This window comes from Myotis lucifugus, unplaced genomic scaffold, assembly GCF_000147115.1.
Source record: "Myotis lucifugus unplaced genomic scaffold, Myoluc2.0 scaffold_8, whole genome shotgun sequence".
Lineage (NCBI taxonomy): Eukaryota > Metazoa > Chordata > Mammalia > Chiroptera > Vespertilionidae > Myotis > Myotis lucifugus.
The window spans coordinates 7,685,965-7,702,131 of record NW_005871056.1 but is presented as its reverse complement, the minus strand read 5'-3'; the positions used below and the strand labels follow the sequence as shown (position 1 = coordinate 7,702,131).

The following is a 16,167-nucleotide window of genomic DNA, read 5'->3' as shown; positions in this document are numbered from 1 at the left end:
CCTGGACCTCTGGCTCCTAATCGCTCACCTATCTGCCTGCCTGGTTGCCCCCAACTTCCCGCCTTGCTGGCCTGGTTGCCCCAACTTCCCCCTCCTGCCGACCTGGTCGTCCCTCATTAACTCCCCCCCCCCCCTCTTGGCCTGGTCGCCCCACGCAGCCTGCTTGTTCAGTCGTTTGGTTGTTCCTCACTAACCCCCCTGCCGGCCTGGTCGTAGGCAGCCATCTTGTGAGGGTGTGAGGGTTAATTTGCATATTACCTCTTAGTAGTACTCCTTTTTTGCTTTTAATAAATGGACACCATTCTTTTTCATAACTCCATTTTGATTTTCTTAATTTATGATTAGTATTTATGTATTAAAATCGTTTGAAATTATATCTTTCTGTGAAGATGCCTTTGTACTAATTGATTAGTACCCTCAAACTATGTTTAATGAGGGCGGGAGGGCGGGGGTGTGTGTTTCTTTTGCTCATATCTTTTTCTCATTGTCTAACACAGTGGTTCTCAACCTTCTGGCCCTTAAATACAGTTCCTCATGTTGTGACCCAACCATAAAATTATTTTCGTTACTACTTCATAACTGTAATGTTGCTACTGTTATGAATCGTAATGTAAATATCTGATATGCAGGATGGTCTTAGGCGACCCCTGTGAAAGGGTCCTTCGACCGCCAAAGGGGTCACGACTCACAGGTTGAGAACCGCTGGTCTAACACAAAATAAACAATATGGGCCCTGGCTGGGTAGCTCATTTGGTTAGAGCATTGTCATGATACACCAAAGGTTGTGGGTTTGATCCCTGGTCAGGGCACATATAAGAATTAACCAATGACAGCATAAATAAGTGGGATAGTAAATCTCTCTCCCTTTTTCTCTCTAAAATCACTAAAAATATAAATAAATAACATGATTTTGCTCAATATATTGTAGTATTATGTAGCATTATTAGGTTGATGTCCTAGTTTGTGCTTTTGGTGACTGATCTTTACCTCTTTATAGCCTTAACTGAAAAGTATAAGTGGATCAGAACATACTGTTTGGGGAAGAGACACAGAATCGAGGAAAATAAAGGAATAGGGAATATGGCATGAAAGTAAAGTTAGCTACTTTTCATTTCCTATAAGGTGTACAAGATGGGGCAAAGTATGTTTACAGTTATTTCTATGGAAAATTATACAATAATTAATAAATAATAATACAAGAATAAACTCATTGGCATACTCAGAACTGTAAACCTACTTTTGCCCCACCCTGTATTTTTTGTTATTTGGTCTGGTTGGTGAGTTTAACCCATCTCAATTTTAATAGCTTACTTAAAAATCTCATCTTATTCAGTATATGAAATTGTAAATTTATTTTACTAAAATCTATGCTTTCCTTTTTCCCCCCCTCTTAGGACATTTGCTACAAGATCCTATTGCACCCACCAACTCCACCTGCCAACACTATGTCTGCAAAACTTGTAAAGGCAAGAAAATGATGATGAAACCTTCATGTAGTTGGTGCAAAGACTATGAGCAGTTTGAGGAAAACAAGCAGTTAAGCATCCTAGTGAACTGCTACAAAAAACTATGTGAATATATAACACAGACTACATTGGCACGCGATATAATAGAAGCAGTCGACGGTTCTTCTGATATTTTGGCTTTGCTTAATGATGGATCATTGCTTTGTGAGGAGACAGAAAAACCTTCAGATTCATCCTTTACTTTGCCTTTGACACATTCCCCTTTACCTTCGACCTCAGAACCCACAACTGATCCTCAAGCTAGTTTATCTCCAATATCTGAAAGCACCCTCAGCATTGCTATCGGCAGTTCTGTTATCAATGGTTTGCCTATTTATAATGGACTTTCAATAGATAGATTTGGTATAAATATTCCTTCCCCTGAACATTCAAATACGATTGATGTATGTAACACTGTTGACATAAAAACTGAAGATCTGTCTGACAGCTTGCCACCTGTCTGTGACACGGTAGCCACTGACTTATGCTCCACGGGCATTGATATTTGCAGTTTCAGTGAAGATATAAAACCTGGTGATTCTCTGTTACTGAGTGTTGAGGAAGTACTCCGCAGCCTAGAAACTGTTTCAAATACAGAGGTTTGTTGCCCTAATTTGCAGCCCAATTTGGAAGTATCCAATGTATCCAATGGACCTTTTCTGCAGCTTTCTTCCCAGTCTCTTAGCCATAATGTTTTTATGTCCACCAGTCCTGCACTTCATGGGTTATCATGTACAGCAGCAACTCCGAAGGTAGCAAAATTGAATAGAAAACGATCCAGATCAGAAAGCGACAGTGAGAAAGTTCAGCCACTTCCAATTTCTACCATTATCCGAGGCCCAACATTGGGGGCATCTGTTCCTGTGACAGTGAAACGGGAGAGCAAAATTTCTCTTCAGCCTATAGCAACTGTTCCCAATGGAGGCACAACACCTAAAATCAGCAAAACTGTACTTTTATCTACTAAAAGCATGAAAAAGAGTCATGACCATGGATCCAAGAAATCTCACTCTAAAACCAAGCCAGGTATTCTTAAAAAAGACAAAACAGTAAAGGAAAAGATTCCTAGTCATCATTTTATGCCAGGAAGTCCTACCAAGACTGTGTGTAAAAAAACCCAGGAAAAGAAAGGGTGTAAATGTGGGCGTGCTACTCAAAATCCAAGTGTTCTTACATGCCGCGGCCAACGCTGCCCTTGCTACTCTAACCGCAAAGCCTGCTTAGATTGTATATGTCGTGGCTGCCAAAACTCCTATATGGCCAATGGGGAGAAGAAGTTGGAGGCATTTGCTGTGCCAGAAAAGGCCTTGGAGCAGACCAGGCTCACTTTGGGCATTAATGTGACTAGCATTGCTGTGCGCAATGCTAGTACCAGCACCAGTGTAATTAATGTCACAGGGTCCCCAGTAACGACGTTTTTAGCTGCCAGTACCCATGATGATAAAAGTTTGGATGAAGCTATAGACATGAGATTCGACTGTTAAATCAGTGGGTCTTTAAACCTGCCTCTGGTAGGGAAATAGCTACAGTTTAAGGCAGCTATGGTTTTGTTGGTTTAACTTGCCGGAGCTCCTGCATATAGATCACTTGTATCAAGTGTTTTCATTGCTAAGTTATATGTGTTAGTGTCGGGGAAATAGTTTGCAGATAATGGAGGAGTAACCCTACAACTATATGTCCTTAGTTCTTACAGAACCTCATAGTTTGAGAACAAATGCTGATGCAACTGATTTATACAAAATGAACTTTGGCAAGGAAGATAACATTAACCTCATTGTTTATGGTCATGCTTTGTGCGTAATCAAAGTTTATGATTAAATGTAAGGAAGTGGTATCTAGTCAGTCCATAAAGATTGTGCTAAGTTTTTGTGAAACGTAGCCATTGTTTGTTCAGGAGACTCAGTGCTTGCTATCTTCAGATGCCATTGATGTTTCTCCTGTTGAAAAGCTGATGTGTCCAGCTCAATCTATATGCTGACAATACCATTTCTGATCATGAAAATTGGCTACTGGTGTATGTAGCAGTTCTTAAATCAGCAGTATTATGAAAGAAAATTTGCCCCTCATTAGAATGTTGAAGAAATCTGTCTTTTAAAGGTGAACAAACTGAAATTCTGTCAGACTGCCTATGTTTAGTTATTTATGCTACCGAAATTTTGTGAGTTGAGCTCCTTTTTTTAGTGAAGTCTGACTTATTTCTAGGGAAAAAATTCTTGATCCTTTCTTCACTGTGCGCAATGTTCTAATTAGATAAATGAAGTGGAGAAGAGCAGTTTTATTCTGAAGCTGATTGAGTTTAGATTATAGTATGTGACAATTAAAAATATGTAAACGTTTTATTTAGAAATTGGGATGTATTTAAAATAATTTTGGAATAATGCCCCCAAATGTATCCAGATTTTTGCATTATACTTAACTGCTATTGGCCACTTTGATTTTTTGTTTCCTCGAATAGTTTGCCACAGACTATTTTAAATATGCTTTTTTTTTTTAGGGTGCTATTTGTTATGAAGGCTTCTATATAGAGGCCTAATAAAAATGCCTTTTTTAATGAAGCCTCTGCATTTAGGTAGGTTTGAAGCTAGGATGATTTTCTTTAGAATGCTCTTTTGCATGTAAAGCACAAACTATGTTTCAGTTTAAATGCACTTCTTCCCTTTAATTTTTATGGGGAAAACAAGTGAGTCACAAACATTCTGTTGAAGGGAAGTCTGGTCAGTTGCTTGAAAGAGCACAGCCCAAATAAAACAAGGACTGACTAGGTTGTAAAGAAATGACCTTATGATTTAAAAGAAGAGTTGCTGCTTTGACAGTGCTTATTTAAAGAAAAATACTGCTGGAAAACTTCCAATTTTTACGTTCACCATCTCGTGAGATCTGACATATGCTGAAGTTACGTTTTGATTTGGCACACAGCATGTTCAATGATGGTTACTCACCTAGGACAAGACATGGAGAAGAAACCTTGGACACAGAGCAGATGACACCTCCTTCTGTTTTGTAGTGTATCCTGGTGTCATTTTCTGTGAATGTGGTCAGGTAGAGTTGTTTTTCTTGTTGAGCTTTTTTTTTTTTTTTTTTTTTTTTTGGTCTCTTGGTGGGGTGGGGGTGGGCTAAAGCCATAGGAAGAAAAATGTGATGTATGTGTCCAGTATGTACTATTTTGTTTTGTTTTGCAAGAAGAGTTGAACTATTTTTGATAACAAGAGTAAATGGTGGAAAATGCTTCTTAGTTGTCTTGTCTTTATTTGCTTTCCAAGTTTTGGAATTTTATTTAATTCCTCAAGTGTTAGCAGTGTCTCATGAAACATGTATTTGCCTAAAGTTTGTAACAGTTTTGTGTTGAACCCAGATGCCCTGCTATATATATAAACTTGTAAATCTGTTCTTTATTCATTAATGATCACTGCAAAAATGACTAGAAATGAGATTGTACAAATGGATGATTAGGATATATTTTGCAAATCTCCCAATCTTTCCTAATATTATGATCTTAAAAGTCATAGCGTACCTTATTGCTTCCCAAGTTTGATAATCTTAGTTTTATGTTTTTTGATGCATGGGAGGTTGGCAATATAGAAAAAGTGGAAGTCTTTAGTATGTGAGGGCCTTGATTGTTATGTAATATTGCCAATGATGAATTCAGGTTGTTTTTAGCACAAGTTTCTCTTTTTTATGCTGGTATTCACACTGCCACATTTTGGAAACCTGTATTACACTTTAAATCTATCAATAAATGTTAGTTTTCTAATTCTATGTTGTAGAATACTGAAAAGTTTGGGATAGCATGCTCTGAATGGCCTATATTATATACATTTGGGGAAGTAATACAGTGCCTTGATTTTTACATTGTTTTCCTTTATACCATGAGTTACGGCTAACTAGGGATGATTAAGAAATTATTACTGAAGTAACTGGATTTACTTCATCGGGATTTGATACTACCAAAATAATAACAGCATTTAATATGACATGTTTTCACTTGTTCTTTTTGAGTCTTTGTTATTAACATAAGTGATCAAATGATCTTTCATCTTAGGTAATAGAAATTTTAGAGCTGAGAGTTTATCCCTTTGTTAGTTTCATTAAGTGTACATTTTCATGCTGAGGTGTAAGGGTAAGAATTCCTTTTATTTTACTGTGTTCTATCTAGTTTGCTTAAAACAACTCTGCGGTGACCTTGTGGAAGAAAAGTAAGTTTTACAACATATGAAAAGTAAAATTTCCTTCCCCATATCATAGTAACAAATATAAAATGCTTTAAAAAATACTAAATTCAAAGTATGGTATTGGAATCTAACACTTGGATGGTATTTTAACTTTTCTTCCTCCCTTTAATAATGTTTAGTGTGTGTGTGTGTGTGTGTGTGTGTGTGTGTGTATATATATATATATATATATATTTATTGATTTCAGAGAGGAAAGGAGAGGGAGAGAGAAACAACCATGAGAGAGAATCATTGATCGGCTGCATTCTGCATCCCCCCTACTGGGGATCCAGCCTATAATCCTTGATGTGCCCTGACCAGGAATTGAACCAGCGACCTTTTGGTTCCTGGGTGGACACTCAACAGCTGAGCCACACTGGCCGGGCTTTCCCTCCTTTTAAAAAGTATTTTTAGGTACCTAAATAATAAATTACATATTCTTCTAAAAGAATGTATTATATATAAGACTAAAGTTCTCTTTGATCCCTGTGAACCTCTCATTCCCAAACCCTGTTCTTCCCATCCCCCAGAGGAAATCACTTCTCATTTTGAGGTGTTATCCTTACAGATCTTTATCGTTTTCTCAGGGGGCTCAAAGAGTTATTCTCTTTGAAACTCAAGCTTGTTTACAATGTTACTCAGACATAAAAATGAATTCAAGTGTGATTAAAAGCACAGTATGTAGTGATTATCTTAGTGGAATTCATATTTGACAACTTGTTTTTATTTAGTTTTCGTAAAAGGGAAAATAAAAACAAAAGTTAAGTCATGCAGGCTTCTCTATTCAAACATACCTTAACATTTCCAAAAGTTGAGCAAATGACTTATCTCATTTAATCAGTATAGAGTTTTATAAACACTTTGAACAGTATACAATGACGTAGATAAGGTGCAGGGAAAATACATAGAATTTTATTAGTTGATTACTTTGGTAACGTTATGCTATGAAACTCACTTTTTCATTGATTAGCATTAGGATTACGATAAACTTCAATTGAAACTTTTATCATGGAGACTGGGATATTGTAACTTGAAATTTTCAGTTGGGCAGTAATGATTATATGCAGCATGATCTTTACCAGGAAGTCAAATATATACTATCTTAGTTCCTCAAATTCACATTTCTTGCGTTCAACTCTAGAAAAGGAGTAGAGTGAAACACATTCTTATGTCTGAAAATGTGATACTTTGGGGTAACCTAAATTAAAATAGTCTTATCTTAAATGGAATGATATTGGTAGCTTGCTTTTATAATAATTACAGACTTTTTGAAATCAAATACTGACCAAAATGAAAATAAGAGGACTTTAGTAAGAAACAAGGGAAAAATGTAAAGCCAAGTTAAAAAAAAATCAAATGTATATTGGAAAATTGGATTTTATTTTTACTTTTTGCTGATATCTGGCTTCTAAAAAAAAAAGTAATTGCTTTCCTTTCCTGGTAAAGGTTGGATGGGATAGATGGTAAATTTTATGTACCACATAAATATTTTTAATACTATTTATTAGTATGTTTAGGTTATTGCATGTAGTGTTTCCTCCAAATAGTCACTTTTAAGCTTTTACTTTGTGAATTATTAGATATTAAGTTTTAATAGTTACCATTTTCTTTAACAGTTAAATGGAAGATCATTTCTGATCATGGAGATAAAATAACAAGAAACAGAGTATATTGACAAGGATTGCTGTTACACCAGTTGATAGTACATTTCCTAATACTCCTTTTCTCCACTTTTTGCCTACCACAACTCAAATGTTTATTTCATCATTTGGCCTTAACCACCAGCATGGGAACCAAGTCGGGGTGAGAAGGAAAGCTATTCTGACATTCAGGACTTTTGGTTAAAACACTAATAGGGGAAAAGTTGATGACTTTTCAGAGATGAATATTTAAAAAGTTGGGGTTTTTTTTTTGGTGTCTTTTATATTGTCAGAAATTTCCATCCTTTTTATAGTTTATTTTCAGTTTTATCTTGAAGGTTATCAGGATTTGGCTGCATCCTGACTTGCTGACAAATGTAGATATCCGTAGTGAATACATCGACCACTATAGTACATGAAATAGCTTTCTTTTTTGGGTGGCATCACTGTTTTCCTCTATTTCTGTGATAAATACTGAAGTGGATGGAATATTTGGAATAGTTTCACCATGAAGTAAGGAATAATGTTTAGATTGAGGCTTTTACTATTGGATTAGTCTGATATTAAGTCATGAAAGGAATATGTCTAGTAAGAGTTTTCATATATCATTAAGTCTTCAAGAAGGCCTTCTGATAGGAAGTATAGATGGGGTATCGGCTAATTTAGAGACTAGTTCAATTTTCTACAAATAGTGGATGAGTTAAGAGGAAACTTTTTTTCAAGTATGAATCAAATTCTGTACTTAATTTCATGTAAGAAGTTTTTTCTTTAGATTTTATTTAAGACCCACAGTCAAGATGGGGAAGGGATTATTCAGAGCTTGCCAGCAAAGTTGGAAGGCCCAGTGGTTACAATACCTGAGGATGTAAAGTGACTAGCAGTTTGGCAGGTCATTGTGAAATAATACATTAAACCAAGTAAGTTCACGATCTTTGAACTCCAGTACACACATAATTAAAAGAAGTCTCTGAGATGTTTCGGCAGTGCTTTTATTACCAGGGCTAATTCAGTTCTGGAGGCCCTTAATGCTTTTTCAAGTTCCAGAATTTTTTGACTCAAGTTTTCTGCAAGTGAAAGTTTCTTCTGGGCTCCACAGGAACCCTGAGGGGCCTCAGGGATGCTGGACAACACAGGCAACTCCTTATTACTGTGCTTGACACTGTCCCCAAGAGATCCTTGGTACATTCAGGGTGAAGAGTGCTGGTTCACAGACTTTGGAAGGTGATGTATATCACTGTAATTGCTTCTAAGGAAATCTCTGTAAGAGGTTTGAGGCAAACTGGAGTAGTCTTGCAAATTGAGTGTGTATATCCAGACCTATTGCTTAAAAATTTAAAGTTCCCAGTGCCAATACACACTTGCAGAAATCAAAGCCTTTAAAAAGCAGTTTGCAAACTAAAGCATCTCTTCACAAGAAAAAAAGCATTTAAAATACATATCTCCTTTTCATTATAGACATTGGCAACTATTCTTCATCCACTGACTGAAGCTTTCCACATTTCTCAGAAAGGCTTGAGGTTGCTATTTTATTGCCTTTGTTTCCAATTTCAGAGGGAGAGGCAGGTTCCTCTGTTTCATAATCTTCAAAAGAACTGAAAGAAACAGCAAAAGTGATTTACTGATTTTTTTAAAAGAAAGTGGGTAGAAGTCAATATTGTAAACTAGAGACTGAGCACCAGGTTGTAAAAGCTGTTAAATGGCAGCTATAAACAATTGAGCCCCCCTGGTGAAGACTGTTCTGGAAGAGAAAATATGTTCTTTAAAGCCCAAGTTCATGTTAGAATTTGTTGAAAATGTGCTGTATCAAGGTTTCCCACCCTCCTCGTGTGGCTCAGTTGGAGCATCATCCCATATCTCGGTTGCAGGTTCAATTCACAAGGCACATACCTAGGTTGTGGGTTCAATCTTCAGTTGGAGGTCCAACTGATATTTTTCTCCCTCTCAAAAAATCATTAACATATCTTTGTGTGAGGATTAAAGAAAAATTAAAAAGAAAAAAAGGTTTCCTTAGGAGCCTGGTAGGAATGAGTGTTCTGAATGATGCTCCAGCTAGGTTAGGGAAGGTGTGAGGTCCATAAAGTCTGAGCTTTTCATGAATGCTTTCCATGCAAAGTGGGGAACTTTCTTAACTCACATTGCTTATAGCTGCATGGCTTGCAAGAAGTACATTTAGTTGTGCAAGTGTGTACATGGAATAGACTGAAGCCATTCTTCATAGAACTCCACAACATATTCCCTCTGCTAACTCCCCTTTTACTGATACCCTCACCCCCCTGTTCCATATCCTCCAGGCTACCCCTGAGGGTGACAAATATTTTATCTCTTGGGGGTGATGGCGGCTTGAAGCATTAAAATGATAAATATTCTCAGGCTACACCTGAGCCCAGAAAAATACACATGATCAATGAGCAAAGTCTCTTGTAGTACTTGACATAACTGGCTTAGTTTTGTTACTCTCTGCATGGGCTTTTTACAACATTTGTGCAGAAATTTCTGTACTTTAATAGTCCTTTTACAAAAAGTACCAAGGCTGACTAGTGAGGGAAAATATGCTGAGGCAGGTATACCCCTTATATGCTGAGGCAGGTATACCCCTTAGGTGGCACCTGCTCAACTTTCTAAAACATTTTTGAAAAGAGGCTTTAAAAAAAGAAAAAAAGTTAATTCTAGCAATGCAGTGTTAGACACTGTGGCTGCTGCTGTCTGTGAGCTCTTAATTTCTTAAACACCTCAGTGCAGATCTGGGAGTAAGTTAAAGAGTTAAGTCTGACCTTAGACTCATTCAGTAAATATTTTAGCTCCTGTTGCTAAGCATGAGCCAAGTGCTAGAAATACAAATGATGAAAAGGACTGAAGCAGCGCCTTCCTTACAGTCAAATGGAGGCCATCTGGAATAGTGGCTAAGTGGTTTAGCTTTAGAGCATGGACTTTGGAGGTTCTAATTTCAGTTTGATCACTTAATGTGACTTTGGGTATGTTGCTTATTAACCCCTCTGCATCAGTTTCCTCAGTTAATAACAGCAGTTCCTATCTATCATAAGGGCTGAGTGAAGATTAGGTGAGAGAGCCTATAAATTGTAAGTTCTTGGAAAATGTCAGGTATTATTCTCATGATTGAGAAGTGATAGGATGGTGGCACAATCCTATATTGGGGGCAGGGTCACATTTTTTTGTGTATGTCATTTGTGAATAAAAGTTTTATAAAAATACATACTTCTCCCCACTATAGCCTCATACCAGAAATGTGATTTCTAGCAATGAATTATTTATTTTTAAATATTTTCTATTGATTTCAGAGAGGAAGAGAGAGGGAGAGATAGAAACATCAATGATGAGAGAATCATTGATTGGCTGCCTCCTGCATGCCCTCTACTAGGGGTCGGGGTCGAGCCTGCAACCTGACTGGGAATCAAACCATGACCTCCTGGTTCATAGGTCGGCACTCAAACACTGAGCCACACGGGCTGGGCTCCAGCAATGGATCTGATATAATCTAGTACATGAAGATATTCCAATGCCCTGAAGGTTGGTTATACTGGAATGTTACCATTTCTTTTGCATTTTCAAGGCACCAAGAGCAGTACCATGCACAGAGGTATGGGAGGAATCTCATGGATTGAGGGAGCTCACTCAGAACCTATTGTCGTGTCCTTCTTAGTGTTCTGGAGACTCCTCTTACTCTAACTCAGTGGTTCTCAACTGGGAGTGGTTCCCTCCCCTCACCCCCAGGGGACATTTGGCAATGTGTGGAGATATGATTGTCACAATGGGGTGGGTCCTACTGACATCTAGTGGGTAGAGTCCAGGGATGCTGCTAAACTTCCTACAATGTGCTAGATGCCTCAGAACAGAATTATTCAGCTTAAAACATCATGCTGCTGTTGATAAACCCTGGTCTAACACTTGAGCTTTTAGTGTCAGTGCATCTCAGGGTTCTGGACTAAGCTCTTCTCCTAAGTACTTTCCCGGCAATCAGCCTTTGTCATGGCTTGTTCATCTGTGGCTTCTAAATGTGCATGTCCAGCCTCGGCCTCTTCCTAAGCTGGAAACCACCATGCTTGGCTCTTCTGGTGTGAGAGCTTATACAAACCTGAACTTATCCTTCTCACACTCCTACCCACTCAAAGCCAGAAACCTAGCCATCCCAAATTCCTCTTCCCTCTTCCTGTCCCTCCCTTCTTCAAATCCAGCTAATCTCTTCTACCACTTTCAGTATCACACGGATATAGTCCTGCCTTTTCTTCTCCATTAGCACTGATTTTTGTTTAGGGTACTATACTTTCATGCTTGGATTACTGCAATAGTTTTCTAACAGTAGTCTTCCGGCTTTCACTCTTGTCATAAACCCGTTGCTACTGGCATACTAGGCTATTTACTGTGTCAGAATGGGTTATGGTCTGGGACCTAATGTTACCGTGCAGGTTTTTCAGTGTCCTGCAGTGCCCTCCCCCCTTTGGTTTACTTGTGCTCATTTTAAAATCTGAGCTGTCATTTAAAAGTTCCTGATTCCCAGTACCTGAGCTACCACCATTATTTAGATATCCGTAATGGCTTCCTTATTTGTCTCCTTGATTCTATTCTTGCACCTCTACCAATCTAGCAGAGCAAGCTTCAAAATATGTAAGGGGATTACATTAGTCCTTGTTAAACTCTTTCAATAGTTTCCCTAATTTTTCCAACCACATTTCCTTCTGTTGCTCACTATACCCCAGCAACACTGGCCTTTTAAAGTGTTCTTAATACACTGTTTGTGTCCTGTCTCAGAGCCACTGCACATATTTTTTCCCTCTGCCTAGGACATTTTTGCTCCCTGCTTTTTGCACAACTGTTTCTTTCGTAACGTTCTCATCACCTCAGGAAATTCTTCCCTCAGCACCCTTGCAAGCCCCTCTCCATTGTTGGTTCACCCTATTTGTTTCATTCATAACTGTATAATCAAATGGCTGTCTTCCCCCACTGGACTATAAAGTGTCCATTTTGTAACTCATCAATATCCTTGGGCTATACTGTAATACCTGGCACTAGCGGCTTAAAATGAATTGTTGAATGAATTGTGATGTCCTAATGCTCTTGTGAAATATGTCAAGTTGTTGGGGAAGCCTGGAATCATAAAATGGTGAAGGGGCAGAGGTGATCTTGAAGTCACTAAAGTCAGAACTAGAAGAGCCTTAATCTTTATCCTGCTCCCCAGGAATTCTTGGGGGAGAGAGTTAGTTTCCTGCTAAATGACCTCTTTCAGGTTTATTGGTAGGTCAGTGGGATTCCTCTGAGTTCCAATGAAGGTAATTTTATGAAGTATTCTGTTAATTGAATCATTTTTAATGAGTAAAGCGTTAAAAAAAATAAAGCAGAATTCATAGGGTTCACAAGTAGTTCACTGGAAATCCTAGTTGTCATATTCAGTGCATCTCAGTATTTTAGTATAAACATAGTATTGTTAACATAAGGGAGAACAATGGTTTATACGTGTGTTTGCTAGCAATAAGACTGCATTTAGAAACCTGTTTCTCTAAGTTTTCCCTTTCAGATGAGCAATTTTCTGGGCAAACTTAAAACAGCTGGAAAGAGCGGAAATAACGACCGGCTCTTATGTGGTCTGACAAAGGATTTGTATGCAGTTTCAGGTTATTGTCTGGGAGTTGTAGTTTGATTCCAATTTTGGGATTTGATTCTTTACAGGGGCAAAGAGATAGGATAGTTGATTTAGGGCTTGTCTGAGGAAATCTAACACGGTAGCTATAAGCATAGAATAAAATTTTAAGTAGATCTCTAATATGGAGTCTAATGCTTTAGAAATAGTAGTAGATGAATTTTACCTTTATACTTTTAAATTAAAAACAGCCACTGATTTAAGGTGGAGTAGCTGAAATACTTGGCAAGTTAGATATTTGGCTAATGAATTTCCCTGCTGACCCATTCAATGACTAGGGGATTTTTTATTTTAACTGTTGTTAAAGTTTCCTAATGTGTGCCACTCATTTTCCTGCCTCAGAAAGTTGATATCACTTCATTTTTGATGGCTGAGGATCTCTTATAGTTCCCCAGGGTCTTCCTTTTTTTATTTGGGATGTAGATAGTCAAATACAAGTTTAAATATGATCTAATTATGAACTTGAAGGAAGTGATAGGGTTTCATTCATTTCTGTTATCAACCACTGCCTGGCCTAGAGTGGGTACCAGTGAATATCTATTGAAATAAATTAAAATTGGGCTTTGATTTGTTGAATGCAGAAAAAATGAAAACATCGTATTAATAATTTAAGGTCCACATAAAGGCTGTTTACTGAGCATTAAGAAAAAATGACTCAGAACTATTCTACTTTGGCATATTAATTTGTTATTCCTTCTTTTTCTCTTCCCAGGCCCGAATATACACATAAAATGCTGTCACCTCCCTCCTCTGCCCCCAGTATCCCTGCTCCTCTGCTGAATTCTCCCACTTCACTGAGGACAGTCAGGCTCCACACAACCCCTGCTCCAGACTTGACTTTCACTAGCTACATTCTGGAAGATTGCTCCGGTGGGTTTTTGGCTGGCCTTCTTTGCCTATAGCGCCTTATTTTCCAGTGCTAATGGAAGTAAGTGTGGAATTCTTACAAAGAGTAATTCTATATAGTCTACATTTAATATAAAGGAAAAAACCCACCATTAAAAATTAAAAAACAGTTCTAAACTATCTAAATGTCCAATAATGGAGAAATGGGTGAGTTATTGCTTGAAAGTACCCTGAAGCACTGACAGTCATGTTTATGAAAACACATCTGCGAGGCTCTTCCACATCCCTAACTGTCTGCCAGGTGCTGGAATCACAAAATGAATAAAACAAAGGTTCTTTGCCCTGGAGGAGCCCATGTTCTGATGGAAAGACATGTAACATTAAATGGCAAAAAGAAATATACCAAAGTGTAAATAATGGTTATCTCTAGATGACTGAACCAAGAATGACTTTAACTTCTACATTTTCCATTTTTTTTCCAGCAGCAAACCTGTACTTCTCTACTAATCAGATGAAGACTCTCAGAATAAAAATAATTACATTAATCTAGGTTAATAAAAGGTAAAACTGTTGGTGAAATACCAGAATATCTTGTGAGAAAGTATTTTTAAGGTAATGTAAAAAACTCAACTAAATATCTGAAGTAATCAAAGCTTGTTTCTGATATTGCAGATCTCAGTTTCTTAAGATAGCAACTTGGAGGACCCTTTAGCCTGTTTTACATGATTTTTAATTACTTTTATTGTAGAAATCCTAAAAATGTTAATGATAAATTTGGTGTCATAACCTGTTGTCTTCATATAGGTGATACATCTAGTTGAAAAAATTTATGTAACTGATACCCTGTCTTTCTGGTTTCCCCTATGACCATTCATTAGCTTAGCTGAATTTATACAAATTCTGTTGTATGCTGTGATCATGTTGTGGTGCTGGATATAATGATCACAATGCCTGCATTCTCATACCTATGGAAACCTTTGGCACTCTTTCACCTCACTGAAATCTGGAGTTATTAATAGGTTAGTTATTGGAGACATGACCTAAGTACCAGCCTTGAATTAGGAAGTACAGACACTTGGCACAAGGCTACCTATGACTGTTGTTAGATGGTAAAGTAGATGGAGAATTTCAAGTTGTTTTTGGAAGGTCAAGTCATCAGAACGCCTGCAGTTTTCCTTGTAGAAGGGCAGCTGCTGGATTACTGCTGCCTCCTGTGCCACTCAGTAAACATCTGCTGAGGCTCTTCCACATCTCTAACCGTCTGCCGGGGCTGGGATCACAAAATGAATAAAACAAAGGTTCTTTGCCCTGGAGGAGCCCCTGTTCTGATGGAAAGACAAATAGCTCTGTTCCCTCCTTTACCCCCCCCCCCCCAGCATTTGTATGCCAGAAACTTATATTTTATACATTATCTCTAACTCTCAGTCCAGTCCAGTTCATGCAACAGATATTTATTGTGCCAACTATGTGCCATGTTCTGTGCTCTGGGAATGAGAGGAACAAGGTAGGTAGTGGAATGCTAATGCTACAGCTGATTAAATTCTAGTTCAGCCCTGAGGTTTGGCTAGGTGGATAGAGCGTCAGCCTGCAGACTGGAAGGTCCCGGGTTCGATTCCAGTCAAGGGCATGTGCCTTGGTTGCGGGCATATCCCCAGTGGGGGGGTATGCAAGGAGGGCAGCTGATCGATGTTCCCTTTCTCATCGATGTTTTCTAACTCTCTGTTCCTCTCCCCTTTCCTCGCTGTAAAAAAATCAATTAAAAAAAAAAAAATTCTAGTTTCAGCGGGGGTTATGCAGGTGTGGGCCAAGATCCATAGGAAGTGGAAGTTTGTAATTTATTTTGTTTGGTTAAATAGGCACTATGCCCTAAGGGTATAATATAAAGATATTATAATTAATAGGGTGGGGCACTAGCAGGTTTACAGTTGTATGTGAAACACAGAAAACCTACTTTTGCCCCACCCTGTACATTGTCTTATTTAATCCTTAAAATAGTTTAGTATGGCAGGTGGTATCCTCATTGTCATATAGGGGATGTTGAGGCTTGGATGCTTGGGATCACAAAGCTAGTAAGTGATATGTCAAGGATTTGAATTTATGAGGGTGTCTACCTCTAAATTCTGTGCTCTTATTCATGATGTTATATTGCATCTCTTCCCATGCAAGGGCAGTAATAGTAGTAATAGATACTATTTATCAGGTATCTATGTGCCAGGTGTTTATGTATATTATCTTAGAGTCTCACAACCACCTAGTAAGGTAGTTGCTGGTGTCTTCTGAAACTGAGCCTCAGGAGTCAGGTAACCTGCCCAGCTGGT

General features: G+C 38.0%; 2 protein-coding genes across 6 annotated transcripts in view; one reads left to right on the top strand and one right to left on the bottom strand.

Annotated features, from left to right (window-relative positions):
- The window catches only part of MSL2 (MSL complex subunit 2), a 35,378-nt gene extending 30,645 nt beyond the window's left edge, over positions 1-4,733 (top strand). Inside the window, exon 2 of the mRNA XM_006083726.3 lies at positions 1,395-4,733. Coding sequence (XP_006083788.1) covers positions 1,395-2,989 — 1,595 coding nt within the window. The 3' untranslated portion in view covers positions 2,990-4,733. The remainder of the gene's footprint in view (positions 1-1,394) is intronic.
- A 1,682-nt stretch (positions 4,734-6,415) lies between these two features.
- The window catches only part of PPP2R3A (protein phosphatase 2 regulatory subunit B''alpha), a 104,629-nt gene continuing 94,877 nt past the window's right edge, over positions 6,416-16,167 (bottom strand). For 3 of the 5 annotated variants that reach the window (XM_023749562.1, XM_023749560.1, XM_023749564.1), the window contains one exon: positions 6,422-8,945. In XM_023749562.1, the coding sequence (XP_023605330.1) occupies positions 8,819-8,945 (127 nt within the window). In that variant the 3' untranslated portion in view covers positions 6,422-8,818. Of the gene's footprint in view, positions 8,946-14,939; positions 15,120-16,167 lie in introns of all 5 variants that reach the window. The other 2 variants (XR_002827978.1, XM_023749561.1) reach the window with 2 other exon arrangements.